This window comes from Microcaecilia unicolor, chromosome 1 (assembly GCF_901765095.1).
Source record: "Microcaecilia unicolor chromosome 1, aMicUni1.1, whole genome shotgun sequence".
Taxonomy (NCBI): Eukaryota; Metazoa; Chordata; class Amphibia; order Gymnophiona; family Siphonopidae; genus Microcaecilia; species Microcaecilia unicolor.
In genome coordinates, this window is record NC_044031.1 from 46,844,491 (window position 1) to 46,862,578 (window position 18,088).

An 18,088-nucleotide genomic window follows, 5' to 3' on the forward strand; every position below is an offset into this window, starting at 1 on the left:
GAGAAAGAAGAAAGAAGGGCAGGGGGCAGGCAGCGAACGCGGATGCGCTGGAGACCGGCGCTGAAGAAGGCTTCGGCTGGCAGGGGTTGCGGACCTCCGCCAGCCAAACCAGGGGCTTGGACAAAATTTGCAGGGGCCCAGGCCCCTGTAGCTATGTCCCTCATAAACAGTATAGGATACATAACAAAGAATAATGCATAAGAAAGTAATTTGTTGTCAGAATCCAATTTCACAATACAGTATCATCAACATACTGAGATAGCTATGGAAGTTTTACATTAAGAAAATCTATTATAAACGAGAAATTGTACATGAAGCTAAGAGAAGGTTGATGGTAAATGGAGTAATAACCAATTCAGGCTCTAACTCCACTGCCAGTTCTAGATAGTGTGGATTCTAGAGGTCCTTTGACATCAATAGAAACACAATACAAGGCAAAACTGTCACAGAACAGCTGTACAAAATATGCAAAAAAGCAGCATCTTAATAAACACTTAACTTACCTTGTTTTCTAAGTATTTTTCAACTGAACTCCTTAATTCCTATCCCCTTCATGCCCACTCAGCTTCTGAATACCCATCCCTTCCTCCTCTTAGTCTTTGTCCACAGCCTCCCACAAAAAGGGGGGGGGGGGAATTAAGAGCATAATTGGGTAAGAGAGCCCTTAAGTTCTCCCACTGAGCAGACAACTTTTAACTATTCAGCCCACAACTTTTCCATCTGACACAAATGTTGCAATCTAGAATGCCACACTTGACGAGAGGGGGGCTAGATACTGCCTTAACTGTAAAAGGGAGTTTTGCTTACTTGTATGCAATCATCACAGTGTGAAAACTATCACTGACCATCTCTACACGCTACATCTGTCAGCCTGGGAAGTCCCACATATTTCCAACATCAACAAAAATTGTAACCTAGCAAGACAGCTGAAGATTTAAGAAGAACTCCAAAATGTGGCAACTGCAAGTACTTAAAAACTCCTCTGATACACTAGGCTTTTTTTATAAAAGGCTAGATGTTATGAATTAAGTGAACAATAACAGCACAATTTCCTTCACCAGCAAGTACAAGCTGCAGTTCTTATCTCACAACGGCAGCACTGGAAACAACATTTCCTTTTTGCCTGCATCTCACCACCAGCACTTCAATAACCAAGAGGTCAGAATCTAGAGACTGACATGGGAAAGTGAAAGTGTAATAAGCAGCAGGCTGGGAAATAAACCAATATGTTCCACTGCCCAGACAGAAACTACACTTTGTTCTACGAGTAATGGAAGAAGTGAAAACTCAACTTCCTTGAGGATAAAGGAAGCCAGCAGAACATCCAGTGCCTTTCAAAGCAATATCAGTGGTCAATGTGGAACCTACACAGTCATAAGAGAAATAATGGCTTAGATCCACAGTCCATCAAGCCCACATTTCTGCTTCTTGAGAGCAGCCAGTCTTGGGTCACCTGGAAGGAACTGACAGTTCTTAATGGTACAAAGTATTAGGGCTTATCCTGGATTCAAAATTGTCCTACACTGATCAGATTACTGCACTTAGTAGGAAATGTTTCTTTAAACTTAGGCATCTTAGGGCAATTAGACCATCACTTCATCCACATAACTTTAGGTTTTTGGCTCAAGCAATTTTGCTTCCACTGTTGGTTTATTGTAATTCTTTGTACGGGGGGGGGGGGCATCTCTGCTAAACTGCAGCAAAGGCTACAATTACTGCTAAATACAGCAGTCAGACTGATATACTGCAATGGTCGTTTTGATTATGTGACTATCTTTATGAAGGATCTTCACTGGCTATCTTTTAAACAGCGGATCAAATTTAAGTTAGTTTGTATGGTTTACAAATCACTTTTTGGTTTAAATTCTGAGGATGCAATTGATCTTTTGGATTTTCTGGTTTCAGGATGCATTAACTGTTTTTTGCATACTCTACAAATAGGTTACCCTACACCCAAAAACATATGTTTAAAAACTATTCGCGAGAGTTCATTCTCTTTTCAAGCAGCCAAGATCTTGAATGATCTTCCTCGTGATAATCAGACTTATGCCATCATATTTTGCTTTTAGAAAGGTTTTTAAAACGTTCCTGTTCAAGTTGTAATTTGTAAAAAAAAAAAAATATCTTGCAATAATTTAACGAATCTAATGTATTATTCTTATAAGTTAGGTGATATTATGATTTTAAACTGCTTTGAATCCTTTGGGAGAGTTGGCATTATATAAAGATGAATAGCACAGCAAAGTAATCCATGCCTTGCTGTTCACTCCCAGAATAGAGGTTATCATGATCCCCAAGTCTACCGTTTAAATACTCGTTCATGAACCTGTTGTCAATAAACTTATCCAGACCTTTTTCACTCTTCCTAGCCCAACAGAATGTTGGAGAGCAATTATATATAAAGGGCAGCAAAAACTGATCATATTTGATCAGGGTAGAGTAGAAATGGCTGTAGCAATATTATGGATATAACAAAAGAGAGGGAACGAAGTCCAAACAAAAAAAACAGCACCACGGGCCTTTAAAAATGGAACACAGTTCTTTAATGAATGAGCCTTGACAAAAAGACCCGACACGGGCCATGTTTCGGTGACTAGCACCTGCGTCAGGGGTCACAGTGATGACGTGGAAAACTTGGGGAATAACTCGAATATATTCCTCTACAATATATTATTCCTTACCCCACGTCTCATATAGTAAAAGCTATTTTTCATCCATTTGGATACAGAAAGTGAAAGTGCCTTGGTGCTTTGTAGCTTTTACTATACGAGACGGGGGGTAAGGAATAATATATTGTAGAGGAATATATTCGAGTTATTCCCCAAGTTTTCCACGTCATCACTGTGACCCCTGACGCAGGTGCTAGTCACCGAAACACGGCCCGTGTCGGGTCTTTTTGTCAAGACTCATTCATTAAAGAACTGTGTTCTATTTTTAAAGGCCCGTGGTGCTGTTTTTTTTGTTTGGACTTTTTTTTTTTTTTGTAGCAATATTATGACCATTTTTTGTCATTTGTAATTCCTGGTAATTTCCAGCTTCTTGGGATTGTACACCATTAAAAACCAAGCGGTATAGAGAAATACAACTTTGAAATTATGCTATGACAGGCAGACAGATGTTCTTCTATCTGAGGCAATAAATAACTCTTAAAACACTTAACAGAACAGGATCAAAGTTGGCACACTGGATCAACTGGGGAAGACATACAGCTGGCTCAGAAATAGGCTAGACTGCACAAGGGGTTCCAGAGAAATGAGTCCCCCCCCCCCCTCAAAAAAAAAATGGCCCAATGTATCTCTGTGGGAAAGTTCCAGCACCTGCAGCACAGAAACATTGATAGAATGAAACTTCGTTGTTAGGAAATCGCTGCTTTCAAATTGCCCAATTTCTCTTCTCTGCTCTCTTGGTCACAATCTCACAGACACATATAGCAGGGTTAGAAATAATTTCATATACATGCTCTACAAATTTTTCACTACCATGCTGCTGCACCCTTTTCACTGCTGGGCTGCCTCTTAGTAATTTAGGTATGCATTTCATTTTCTCAGTTGTAAAATTCTACTGTGAAACATAATGAATCATACAACTTTCCTTATGGTCACTGTGTGCAATAACACCTAGTGACTGAACTATATAATTTGCTACTAGTTGCTATACGTACTGCCTCCTACTAATAGCACACCACCACCTGTTGTCTTGGCATGTGGCACCCTATGGTTAAACTGTACAGTCCATCCTTTAAAATGTATTGATGGTGACACCTAATTGTTATGCTATGAAACTTGGTTTCATTTATTCTGCCTGAACCAAAGAGAATTGCTCCATTCAAACCACCTTTCCCCTCTACGTCAAAGACAACACAGATACACACACCTACACAGGCAGACGGCTAGAAGGAATTTTCACGAACCATGCTCTGCATGCTTGAATCCCCCACATTTTAGATCTAGCTATGTGTCAGGGCCTGAGCATGGTGGACAGGTTAGGCCCAGGGCAGAATGATCCAGACACATAGAAGTAGGAAACAAGATGACAAGCAAGTTAAACAGCTGGAACCCAGAACAGCAGGTGTTAAGCAACTAGCAACAGTGAAAAAGCAGCAGAGCTGGATACAACCAGGCCCATTGGATGACTTATTAGACCAGCAAGGGTATGTTGGACTGAGTTTCATAGATATCATGGACACACACCTTGCTGGTCCAATTGACTTTTTTGGGGTGTGGGGATCTCCTTCTATCACCTCCACTCAAAGGCTCTAGGGGCTGGGTCAAGGCTGTACAGAAGCTGTGGCTCACTTGCAGGCCTACAGTCTATGGACCATGGAGTCCTAGCTTCAAACCTTGGCGTTCATGACACTACGTCACTAGCCTAGATTGTATCTTCCAACAACAAAGTGCACTTCTGCTTTAACTGAAAGAGCAGATTAAGAAACTATTACCAGTATTATCAGTTAATTTCATGAACTGTCCCCTCATCCTAATGTCATATGGAAGGTAAATAAGCATTCCCTATTAAATGTTTCCACCCTTTTATAACCTATCATCGATTTATAGCATCTTGCTCCAAACTAGAGATCCCAAACCTGTTTTAGACATAATAGAGAGTTGTTCCATTCGCTTTATCATGTTACCCTTCTGTGCAATTTTTCTAGTTCTTTTTTAAGACATAGCAAACAGAATTACATACAGTACTCAAGATGAAGTCACACTATGGATCCATACAGAGGCAGTATGATATCTGGAATTTTCTTCTCTCTTTCTTTCCAAGTAACACCTAACATTTTATTTGCTTCTTTTGATCCCCCCCCCCCCCCACACACATACACACACAAATGTGAGGATTTCAATTATTATTCAAAATGACTCCAAAGTCCATTTGCTCAGTGGCAACTCCTCATGTGGAATACAGCACTGTATATAGAAAGGATTATGTTCCCCACATGCATCATTTTGCACTTCTCCACACTGAATTTCTGCTGCCATTTAGACACCCAGTCCTGAAAGGTCCTCCTACAACACTCCACCTGCACATGTTTTAACTAATTTATATAGGTAATTAAGAACATAAGAGTTGCCATACTGGCTCTGACCAATGGTCCATGTAGCCCAGTATCCTGCTTCCAACAGTGGCCAATTCAGGTCACAAGCACCTGACAGAATCCCAAATAGTAGCAACATTCTATGCTACCAATCCCAGAGCAAGCAGTGGCTTCCCCATCTCCATCCCAATAACAGACTATGAACTTTTCTTCCAGGAACTTGTCCTAAACTTTTTTAAACCTAGATATACTAACTGCTGTTACCACATCCTCTGGCAAAGAGTTCCAGAGCTCAACTATTTCCTCCTATTTGTTTTAAAAGTATTTCCAAGTAATTTCAGAGTGTCCCCTGGCCTTCGTACTTTTTGAAAGAAACAAAAAAAATGAATTCACTTCTACCCGTTTACACCACTCAGGATTTTATAGGCCTCAATCATATTCCCCCCCTCAGCCGTCTCTCCTCAAAGCTGAAAAGCCCTAACCTTTTTTGCCTTTCCTCATATGGAAGGAGTTCCATTCCCCTTCATCATTTTGGTTGCTCTTCTTTGAACATTTTACAATTCCGCTATACCTTTTTTTTAACTGCATTTATAAACTTGTATTATATACAAGATAATACTTGAAAATACCAAAAAGTAAACCTTTAGGATAACCATAAAGAAAAAATAAACCAAATGAACTGGTAATAAGGCCAAACTAAGGGAACAGCTCAGGAAAACAAATTAAATCACAATCTAGCAGGCAAATACTATACCTAGTACCCTATTGATACATTCTCAACATATAACAAAAAAATAATAATACACTGATTCTGACTGTTCTAGTACTACCTTATCCTTCAAAAATTCCTCTAATTGACAAGAATCAAAAAACACATCATAATGATTCTGATATGTAACCAAACATTTACACGGAAACTTGAAAAAGAAAGTAGCTCCGATTGCCAAGATCTTACTTTTCAACTGCAAGAAAGCTTTCAATCGTACAGCCCTCACCATATCTGGAAATGTATAAATAGCCTGACCACAAACATGCAGCTCTCAGGATTTCCATTTTATTCAAAGTTAATTGTAATACTACTATTAAAGCAGTTTTCTTAACAATAATATCCTGAAAAGATTCCAAATACTGAGAAAAAGGTCTAGGCCAGAGGTGTCCAACCTCAGCCCTCGCCAAGTTGGGTTTCCAAGATTTCCCCAATAAATATGCATAAGATCCAATGCATGCAAATAGATCTCATGCATATTCATTAGGGAAATCATGAAAACCTGACTGGATTGCGGCCCTTGAGGACCGAGGTTGGACTATCCTGGTCTAGGCTATCTGGAGAATTAGGTGGCTCCAGGGCTGCTCCTTCTTTTTTCAACCCTAGAGGCTTTTTGGAAGATAATATAAATTAACTAATTACAACTTTCTCCCAATTAGGGAACTGTAACACCTCTTTTAAATATTTCAGAAAAAGTTCCTTAGGAGAAACATAGTGAGTCATAGGAAAATTCAACAAACTCAAATTAAGAGCCCTGGCAATATTCTCTAATTTCTCCCGATACACACAAATAGCATAATTATCCTTAAGGACTTCAGCAGAAACCTTACTGCATTAAGGAAGTTTGAGTCTCTTCCTAACTGGCCTGCCACACTAAATAATTTATTATCCTGTTCAGTCATTTTAGTGGAAGCCTCTTCAATGTATGTAGCCAGTTTAGAAAATTGAGTAAGATTTACCTGCAGCATAGATTTCATGCGTGTCACTACTGTCTATAAGTCTTTCAAGGTTACTTCTGAATCCATAATCAAAGATTTTACAGATGCAGCCATACCTGATGAAATTTCACTAAGTAATACAGGAGCAGGAACCAAAAACGAAACAGAATCTTGCTGTGAGAATACTCTTGGAAGGTCCTTGAGATTTTTACTATCTTGAAGGACCAAAATATCCTCAGACGAGTCTTAGCACAGGCTGAGAGGGTGGGGTACGTTCACCCAAAGATAAAGAAGCCTCAGTTGGAGAAAAGGACTTCAGGTCATGGCCGGTCAACCAACTTGATAACAATATACGCTGATCCATCAAGCCCTTAACATTGTCCGAACTTATCTTTCAACCTGAATTTACCGTAAACTTGTTTTCTCGCTTCACCATGTTGTAAACCTCCAAACAACCAGCGCTCCTAAATCCCAGCTCCTATGGGCTCCAAAGGGGCGGAACCTTCAGGAAAGCACCAGCAGCCGCGCTCAGCAACAGTGACCTTTTGAAATCCCGGGGTCTTCAGCAGAACAGTGTCGGGGGCAGAACTTGCTCAGATACTGCCTGTTTGAATGCACAGAAGCGCAATCTGGTGCTGTTCACAGTAGATCCATGGCAGTGCAGATCTTTTGAACTCCTGGGGTCCTAAGCAGAAGGGCGTTGGGGACGACACCTGCCCAGATACTGCTTGCCCAAATGCACAGAAGCGCAATCTGGTGCTGTTCACAGTAGATCCATGGCAGTGCAGATCTTTTGAACTCCCGGGGTCCTAAGCAGAAGGGCGTTGGGGACGACACCTGCCCAGATACTGCTTGCCCAAATGCACAGAAGAGTAGTCCAGTACTGTTCCTCTGCTATACCTTTTCTGAAATATGGTGGCCAGAACTGAACACAATACTCAAGGTGTGGTTGCACCATGGAGCAATACAGAGGCATTATAATATTCTTGGTCTTATTTTGCATTCCTTTCCTAATAATTCCTAGCAACCTGTTTGCTTTTTTGGCCGCCATCGCACATTGGACAGAAAATACTTTCTACAACACTTAAGCACTGACTCCTAAGGTGTACTCTAGCATTAGGTAACTATTCTTCCCAATGTGCATCACTTTGCATTTGTCCACATTAAATTTCATCAGCCATTTGGATGCCCATTCTTCCAGCTTCCAAAAGACTTCCTGCAATTTTTCACAATCCACATGCATTTTGACGGCTTTGAATAGTTTTGTGTCATCTGCAAATTTAAGCACCTCACTCGTCGTTCTGTTTTCCAAATCATTTATACATATGTTAAACAGCACCGGTCCCAGTACAGATCCCTGTGGCATTCTACATCCTCCTCCATTGAGAAAAACAGCCATTTAACCCTACCCTCTGTTTTCTGTCCAATAACCAATTCCTAACCCACACAATGACATTGCCTCCTATCTCATGACTTTTTAATTTTCTCAGGTCTCTCATGAGGAACTTTGTCAAAAGCTTTCTGAAAATCCAGATATACTACATCAACTGGCTCACCAGTATCCACATGTGTATTTATGCTTTCAAAGAAATGAAGCAAATTGATGAGGCAAGACTTCCCTTGGCAGAACCCATGCTCACTCTGCCCCACTAAACCATGTTTGTCTACGTGTTCTGTAATTTTATTCCTTATAATAGTTTCCACTATTTTGCCCAGAATTGAAGTCAGACTTACTGGTCTGTAATTTCCCAAATCACACCTGGAACCCTTTTATTTTTTTTTATTTTTTTTTTTTAATATTGACATTTTGGCCACCCTCCAATCTTTAGGTACTACAGATAATTTTAATGACATTTTACAGACCACTAACAACAGATCAGCAATGTCATGTTTGAGTTCTTTCAGTACCCTGCGGTGTGTGCTATCCAGTCCAGGTGATTTATCACTCTTTAACTTGTCAATTTGGCTCAGTACATCTTCCAGGTTCAGAGAGATTTCTTTTATTTCCTCCACATTGTCACCCTTGAAAACCATTTCCAGTACAGTTAGATCTCTTATCTCCTTCCATAAAGATCAAAGCAAAGAATTCATTCATTCAATCTCTCCGCTATGGCCTTGTCCTCCCTAAGTGTCCCTTTTGATCCTTCATGATCTAAGAGTCCCACGAATTATCTCATAGACTTTCTGCTTTTGATATACATGAAAAAGGTGCTACTGTTTTTGTCTCCATGGCAAGTTTTTCTTCTTATTCTCTTTTAGCCTTCTTTATCGGTGCTTTACATCTAGCTTGACGCTGATTATGTTGCTTCTTATTTTCTTCATTCAGATCCTTTTTCCATTCTTTGAAGGATGCTGTTTTGGCTCTAACAGCCTCTTTCACGTCACCTTTTAACCACGCTGGCTGTCATTTGCTCGTTTACACCTTTGTTAATACGTGAAATACAGCTGGTCTGGGCTTCCACAATAGTATTTTTAAATAATGTCCACATCTGATTTAAAATCCTAACCTTTGTGGCCAACCCTTTCAGCTTCTTTTTAACCATTTTCCTCAATATGTCATAGAGGGGCATAATTGAAAGGGATGCCCATGTTTTGCTGAGGACGTCCTCGCAAAACGTCCCAGTGGAGGGGCGGGGAAACCCGTATTATCAAAACATGATGGACATCCATCTTTCGTTTCGATAATACGGTTGAGGACGCCCAATTCTTGAAATTTAGGTCGTCCTTAGAGATGGTTGTCCCTAGACTTGGTCATTTCTGATTTTCAGCGAAACTAAGGACGCCCATCTCAGAAATGACCAAATGCAAGCCCTTTGGTTGTGGGAGGAGCCAGCATTCGTAGTGCACTGGTCCCCCTAACATGCCAGGACACCAACCGGGCACCCTAGGGGACACTGCAGTGGACTTCAGAAATCGCTCACAGGAACACAGCTCCCTTATCTTGTGTGCTGAGCCCCCAAAACCCACCACTGTACACCACTACCATAGATCTTATGGGTACAGTGGGTTTCTTGTGGGTTTTGGAGGGCTCACATTTACCACCACAAGTGTAACAGGTAGGGGGGGGGGATGGGCCTGGGTCCGCCTGCCTGAAGTCCACTGCACCCACTAAAACTGCTCCAGGGACCTGCATACTGCTGTGATGGACCTCAGTATGACATTTGAGGCTGGCACAAAATATTTTTAAAGATGTTTTTTTTTTGAGGGTGGGAGGGGGTTAGTGACCACTGGGGGAATAAGGGGAGGTCATCCCCGATTCTCTCCGGTGGTCATCTGGTCAGTTCGGGCACCTTTTTGTGGCTTGGTCGTAAGAAAAACAGGACCAGGTAAAGTCGTCCAAGTGCTCGTCAGGAATGGCCTTTTTTTCCATTATGGGTCGAGGACACCTATGTGTTAGGCACGCCCATGTCCCGCCTTCACTATGCCTCCGACACGCCCCCGTGAACTTTGGTTGTCCCCGCGACGGAAAGCAGTTGGGGACGCCCAAAATCAGCTTTCGATTATGCCAATTTGGGCGACCCTGTGAGAAGGACACCCATCTTCCGATCTGTGTCGAAAGATGGGCGTCCTTCTCTTTCAAAAATAAGCCTGATAGTCACCCTTTCGAAAATTGAATGCTCCTACGGTAGATTTGTTTAGTGATTTCACTCCAGACATCAGCACATATTTGATTATATTATGATCACCGTTTCCCAGTGAATCCAACACCGTTACCTCTCGTACCATGCCCTGCATTCCACTAAGGACTAGATCTAAAATAGATCCCCTTCTTTTCGGTTCTTGGACCAGTTGCTCAAGAAGCAGTCATTTATTACATCTAAGAATTTTACCTCCCTAGCACTCCCTGATGTAGCATTTATCCAGTCAATATTGGGGCAGCTGAAATCACCCATTATTATACTGTTGCCCAATTTGCCAACTTTCCTAATTGCTTGCACTCTCACTGGCCAGCTCATTCCCTTCTCCCTTCTGAACTCTGAGCACTGCTCCCACTCTCAGTGTATCTTGCTCAACAAACAAATGTCCCAACACATTTCAGGGAATACTCAACTCTAGTCCAGTTGGTGCTTTGGGGTGCTCACTGCCCAGAATTAGAGAGCCTGCTTGCACTCTCACTGGCCAGCTCTTAGGGAGTTCCCTCCTCTCTCTCTCTTTTGTCTGAAGAAACCCTTTTTCTAGGTCTAAGGACTGCTGAGTGCTTTCTGAACCGCACCCTTCTGTCTCAGGGAGATGACATAATCAGCCCTATTCTATGGGGAATAGGGCTAGACTACAACTCCTAGAAGACCTAGCGCCATTCCCCAGGCTCTAGCTGTGGAGTTCCAAAAGTCTATTCACCCCTCCCCCATTGATCCATGACATACAGCTTTCTCCTGTAAGATGAGCACTCCTTTGCTGCTGTCCCAGGCAGGAATCCTTATACCTGGGCTCTGGTTGGGCTAACCCCAATCTCTGCTCACCAAGTGACCGCTCCTGTGATCCCTTAGGTGTCACAATATATAAAAATTTCCTAGCTTGCAAAAGTGCTTTGGGAATCATTTTTTGCTCTACTCTTCCTTTCAGCAGCTCTCATGCAGTCAAAATCATCTTCAATAAAGGATTTGCTCACACGTTTCAGTAGTAACTCAAGGTCAGTTACATTCAGGCAGCAGACATTTCTCTACTGCTTAATCAGTGGCTGAAAAATGTCAACACATCTACTTGATCTTTGGGCAAATGTCCAGAGACAAGATTCTGATCAAACTCTTTCACTAGTCTGAAATGCCAATTACACAGAATGGCAATAAAGTGGGTCACAGAGCAGTGATCACTGATGAAAATCGCTGCAATTAATCCAGTACTGTACAAGGCGCAGTGTCTCCTACCAGTGTGATGCATGGACAGACCTTGCACATGGAATGCTTCAGACAGGGACACGCTCTGCCTCTTTTGGAACAAGCTAGATACAAAGAAAAGCTATGACAGTTGTACAAACTACAGCATTAATTAATGGGCCCAGTATTACATTATTTTACAATTATATGTCTTTCATCCATCACACTATCAGCCCATCTAGTCTACCAATGATACATCCCACCTGCCATCCATAAAGCACAACCACTAGGATAATCGCTTCTTAAACAATTCTAAGTAAGTGTAAGCATGTCAGCTAAGTTAGTACTGTAATTGCAGCACGCTGGACAGACCCAGCAGCTAGATACTTTTCTACAATCTCTTTACTTTTTTGCAATGAAGGATCCTCTACATTATCCCATGCCTTCTTAAAGTCTGTTACTGGCTTAACCTCCAAGACCCACGCTGGAAGGGTGTCCAAACATCTACCACTCATTCCACGAAAAAAACACTTCCTGACGCTGCTCATGTCAACACACGCTCATATTCTAACTCCTTGTTCTAAAACTTATTCCACTGAAAAAGATTACTTCTTGTATATTATAAATCTTTCATATATAATCCAGACATTAAAATACCTACCTCCCCTAGGGTATAATCTAAGTTTCATCTCATAGAGCTTCCAAATCAGATCTCACATTTCCATATCCTTCCCTGGACTGCCCCAGCTCGTGCCTATATCCTTCTAGAAGTTTAACCTCTGGAACTGAACACAACACTCCAGGTGAGGTCCCTCAAATGAGTTCCACCGAGGGCCCACTGCCTCCTCCCCACATCAATCTCATATTTTTAGAATAACAGTGGCAGAACAGCATCCCTTCCCTCTGCATCCTAGGGCTCATGTCACAGCATTATGGCGTAACCCACAGTTCAAACTGTAACCGCAATAGAGGGGAGAACAAAGTCTGAGCCCCTTGCTGCTGCTGCTGCTGCACTCCTCCTATAGTCAAGCAGAGTTGGGAGTATGATGGGATGTGGAAAAGAGGAGTTCCTATTCAACAGGAGCGCAGAAATCCAGTACAATGGCTGTCATTTTGCAAAACCTAAAATAGAATATGGACAGCCACATTGACAAGATGACAAGAATGTTCTGCAGTGATCAAAGAAATTACATTCATACTTTAGCTCTATCAGAAACATGTCCTTAACATACTCAGGCAGTCCTAGATAGAGCAAGGGATGGGTTTAGAAGAGCTGTGGGTTGTGTGGGAAAGAAAGAAGGGAGACAAAGAGTGTGGCATAACCACGGAATTGCAGCATGTGATCACGAAGATTCGATGGGGTGTATGAGGGTAGGAAAAATGAGTGAAAGCAATAGAGGGGTTATAGAGTGCAAGGGGATGTTCCTCCTGATCCAAGATCCTTCCCCTCAATCCTGGATCCCCTCTTTTCTCTTCCTTCCTCTGTTCCCTACCTCCCAATTCTCTCACTTTTCCCTCTGTTCCTCCTGCCTCCTTCTCCATCCTTACCCCTAGATCCACTACCCTGTTCATTATGCCCTTCACCCCTTCCCAGCATCAGTCCTCAGGTGGATGAACAACTAGGTATAAACTGTGTTGTTTCAGACTTTACTTGTTTTAGAGTGCTTTGAGTCCTACTGATCTGTACATCTGTTGTCTAGAATTTTGGAAGATGGAAATGAGAAAATAAAAATTAAGTTTTGGATGTACGTTGTTGAAGTTTTTGTTTACTTTTGCAATGAGATGGATGCCTGTTCTAATGTGTGCATAAGATAATGTTTGAATAACTGACTATACTTATGGCTGTGATTTCTAAGCACGCAGCATCATTAAAGGGCAGACTTTTAACTGCCCAGTTGGATATATATGCTAATCTCAACTTTGTTAAATGTTTCAGACATATCCATCTACTTGCTCCCATGATATAACTGAATTCTATTATCCTGTCTCACTGTATTTTCAAGCCACATTGAACCCGGAGTTTGCTTGGAATAATGTGGCATATAAATGTCAAAAAAAAAAACCTTTATCCGCCACCTGTTAGGACACTGCCTATCCAGCTGGATGGCGATGACACAAGGAAAGCAACTTTGGTCCAATGAAGACTAACTCAAAATAACCTGCTCCTTAGTTGGGCTCTATTATTACCATATTGAAAACGCAACCATACATGCCTCTGTAGTTATGTTCCACTAATAAGTTAAACGATTAATTGGCTTTCTTAGAAACAAAAACATTTACTTACTTATTCAATGTCACTTACTTACTTATTCAATGTCACAATTTCTCATATACAGCCACAAAACCTTTTAGGGTGGATAGTGTTCACAATGAGCTCCTTTTATTATTGACCAGATGGAACAGGTAAGAGTTTTCAGTTTTGGCACAGTATAAGTCAGCACAAGAACAAAATATAAGAAAACCAATGGACTGCATTAGGGGCTTATAGCCCATTTAGTTATGTTTAAACAAAAGAAATCTGCATGAAACAAAATATTTATTTTTACTTTGACTTATAAAACCACTTGTCCCTGAAACATGCTCAAAACAGAATAATCCATTTGTGTATCTAGAATGTAAATTTCTACAAAACAGATGAAGTGACGATGTGATTCCATGTGCCCCAATGAATGGAGAGTGTAATTTTACTTCCATTTAATTTCAATATATTCCATCTTTATAACACCTGACTTCCCAAGGCAAATTACAACAGTTAAGATGAACCCATCAGGAAACAGGCTATCCTCACTAAAAATGTGGCCATCTGTATTATATAGAACAGTGTAGAAAAATGAGCACAAAATACAGAGTTTATAACTGCTTTTTCTATCAGCTACAATAATTTTTTAAGCTGTTTTAGTGATATTCAATTTTTATTTCATGATACTTTTATCTATATATGGGAAGTTTTAAAAAAATTAAAAAGCTATCAAAGTAAAAAAAACAAAAAAACTTTTGCTCTCCACCTTTTAAGGCACTGCCTATCCAACTTGAACTGCTTTTGACTTTTTGCAGATGGACCACAAATAGGCAGCCCATTATTTCTAATAATCTTATGCTATTGCTTTTTTTTTTTTTTTTTTAAATATGTTTATTGAGGAACAGGACAATCACATGCGACACATTACCTTAAAAGTTATACCCTTTACATAAGAAGTTACATATGCACATCAATCTCTAGACAGCGTAGAACTATGCGTAGTCTGTGCTGCATATGAGCATCCAATTATGCTATTGTTTTAAACAGCATCTGCTATTGTTTTGGGCGAGCGAAAATGCTGACAAGCTCCGCCTACTGGCTTCAGCCCATATAATGGGCTAGATAAGCTAATACTATCTCCTTGGCTTTAGCCAAGAAGGTTTGATTGCGAACAGGAGAAGAAATGATGTCAAAACGTTGAAGCCACTTAGGTTAGTCTGTTTCCCCTTCCCCATGCAGCCATTGTTCTGCATACACTCAAAACAAAGCAAATAAACCTAGGAGCTGCTGCATCCATGTTGTCGTTCTTTATTGGTGGTAGCATTTTTATTTAATCTTACTCATATTTTCAAACATGCCAGCTTGTGCAGCACACGGATGCACACACAGAAGAAAATAATAACGGACTAACCATTCATAGGTACAGTAGTAATTTGTTATAAATCATAATCAGTGTGTCATTTGGAGGGGCTGGTTATAGAGATACCCTAGCATGTGTTATATTTATGCAGAGATCCTGGTAAAGGGCCACTAAAACCGACATCATGTTATGAGAATAAGGTGCTCAACATTCAGAGTTTCTATTTATTCTTTTGCTTATTTATGGCAGTTATAGCCTTCCCACATTAAACATGAATTAGATTGAAACTTGGGAGCGTTTAGATCACAAGAAAAAGATGGTTTGTGGGATCTTGCTCCTTTTGTTTTGTGGAATGCAGTGGTATATTATAAAAATGCACTCAGAGCTTTTACAAAGCCACGCTAGTGATTCCCATGTGGCCAATAAGAGGAAGCCCACAGAAATTGAATGGGCTTCATCTAATTTGCCACACTGAGAATCTGTAGCACAGCTTTGTAAAAGAGGCCCTTAATATTGTTTATTACCACTATTTAAAAGAGAGATGTTCAATAATGAGGGCAGAGCTACCTTCATATAGAAGTCCAGTCAGTCTAAATGTACCAACATTTTCCATTTTCCAGTTCTATGATATATATTTATTTCTTCTTCAAGTCATTTTTCAACACCATTTTTCAGCTATTACCCAAATGGGAACACAATTATGTTAATTAATAAGTTTTGGATGTTATTCTGTCTCGTTGTATTTCCAGTTTTGGCACAGTATAAGTCATCACAAGAACAAAATATAAGAAAACCAATGGACTGCATTAGGGGCTTACAGACTAATTTAGTTATGTTTAAACAAATGAGAGATCTGCATGAAAGAAATTATTTTTCTTGACATATGAAAACCACTTGACCCTGAAACATGGTCAAAACAGAATAATCCATTTGTACAAAGGAGATGAGGTGAAGATGTGATTCCAATGAAAGCAGAGTTTAATTTTACTTTCAATCTTTATAATACCAGGCTTCCCGAGGCAGATTACAACAGTTAAGATGAACCCATCAGTAACAGGATATCCTCACTGAAATTTGGCCCCCCATATTGTATAGAACAGTGTAGAAAAATGAGCATAAAATACAGCCTTTATCAGTGCCGTTTCCACCAGCTACAATAATTTTTGAAGCTGTTTTAGTGATATTCAGTTTTGATCTCATGATATTTATATCTACATATGGGAAGCTTTCAAATAAATTTAAAAAGCTGTCAAATAAGTTTTTTAAAAAATCTGTTGTCCTACACCTTTTAAGGCACTGCTTATCCAACTGAACAGCTTTTGACTTGACTTTACAGATGGCCCAGGCCCACGTAAAGGAAGTCCGTTAATTTGCTATTGTTTTGGGTAAACCAGTGTGGTGGCAATCTCCACCTACAGTCAACAAGCTCCGCCCACTGGCTTCAACCCATATAATGGGCTAGATAGCCATAGCCATAGCCTGTACCGTCCGTCTCCTGTTCTCAATCTATCTAACCCCCTTGGATTTAGCAGCTCTCCAATTAATCTAAAATGTTGGCCTGTAGCACTACTGCGACAGCCCCTTCTCGGTATTTCCCTTCTTCCCCTCCCGAAGCCCCACTTTCTCTTCCCCAGATACAGACCTGCAGCTGTTTGCCCCGCAAAGCCTTCAAGCGATCCTTCCTGCGCAGGGCTTCGGCCTGCAACCGGCCGACACTTTCCTCCATCTTCCCACAATGCACCGTTCCCGTGACGCACAAATCCACCGCCGAGCACGGCAGTTGTGCCGGCGGCGCTAAAAATGCGTTTCAGGAGACATTGAGGAGAGTAGTAGAATGCATCGACCAAGGAGGAGGTTTAATAAACAGGAGTGGAGCCTATCTATTCCATTGTACGCAAGGAAGCCAATTAGGACAGGCTGTTTCCCCTTCCCAGCGCAGCCGTCATTCCCGTTAACTCAAAACAAAGCAAGCAAACCTATGAGCTGCTGCATCCACATTGTCGTGTTTTTTTTTTTTTTTTTTATTGTTGGTCCATCTCTGTAACAAGTCTAAAGCTGTTTGAACTGGATAGGCAGTGCCTTAAAAGGTGGAGGACAAAAGTTTGTGTTTTTTAATTATTGGCTTCCCATATATAGATATCAATATTTATTTATTTGTTACAATTGTATCCCACATTTTCCCACCTATTTGTAGGCTCAATGTGGCTTACATAGTACCGGAGAGGCCTTTGCAGGCTCCAGTGTGAACAAATACAGGGTGATGTTGTGGTAGGATCAAGTTCATGTGGCATAGCCACATTAGGGAATCGGAGAACGGAAGAGTTGTGTTATGTCCATTACGTGCTTTAGTTTGGTTGTGTTGCAGAGATTAGGCATTTAAGTTGGATCGGTAGGGTATGCCTTTTTAAACAGGTTGGTTTTTAGTGATTTCCGCAAGTTTAGGTGGTCGTACGTCGTTTTCGAGGCTTTTGGTAATGCGTTCCACAGTTGTGTGCTTATGTAGGAAAAACTAGATGCGTAAGTTGTTTTCTATCATGAAATAACAACTGAATATCACTAAAACAGCTTAAAAATTATTATAGCTGGTAGAAACAGCATTTTTAAATGCTGTATTTTGTTCTCTTTTTTTCTACACTAAAAATTAAATAAATACACTGGCCAAATTTCAGTGAGGATATCCTGTTTCCTGATGGGTTATTTTGTTGTAATCTGCCTTGGGAAGTATGGTGTTATAAAGATGATGGAATATATTGAAATTAAATGGAAGTAGAATTAAACTCTCCTTTCATTGGGCACATGTAATCACATCTTCATCTGTTTTGTAGAACTTTACCTTTTAGATACAGAAATGGATTATTCTGTTGTTTAAGCATGTTTCAGTGACAAGTGCTTTATAAGTCAAAATAATAAAAATATTTTCTCTCAAACAGATC

The 18,088-nt window shown here is 40.6% G+C and overlaps 1 protein-coding gene across 1 annotated transcript in view; it reads right to left on the bottom strand.

The window, feature by feature from the left end:
• CCDC12 (coiled-coil domain containing 12) overlaps positions 1-16,951 on the bottom strand; it is a 105,046-nt gene extending 88,095 nt beyond the window's left edge. Inside the window, exon 1 of the mRNA XM_030196863.1 lies at positions 16,798-16,951. Within this exon, the coding sequence (XP_030052723.1) occupies positions 16,798-16,881 (84 nt within the window). The 5' untranslated portion in view covers positions 16,882-16,951. The remainder of the gene's footprint in view (positions 1-16,797) is intronic.
• Between the last annotated feature and the right edge of the window lie 1,137 nt (positions 16,952-18,088).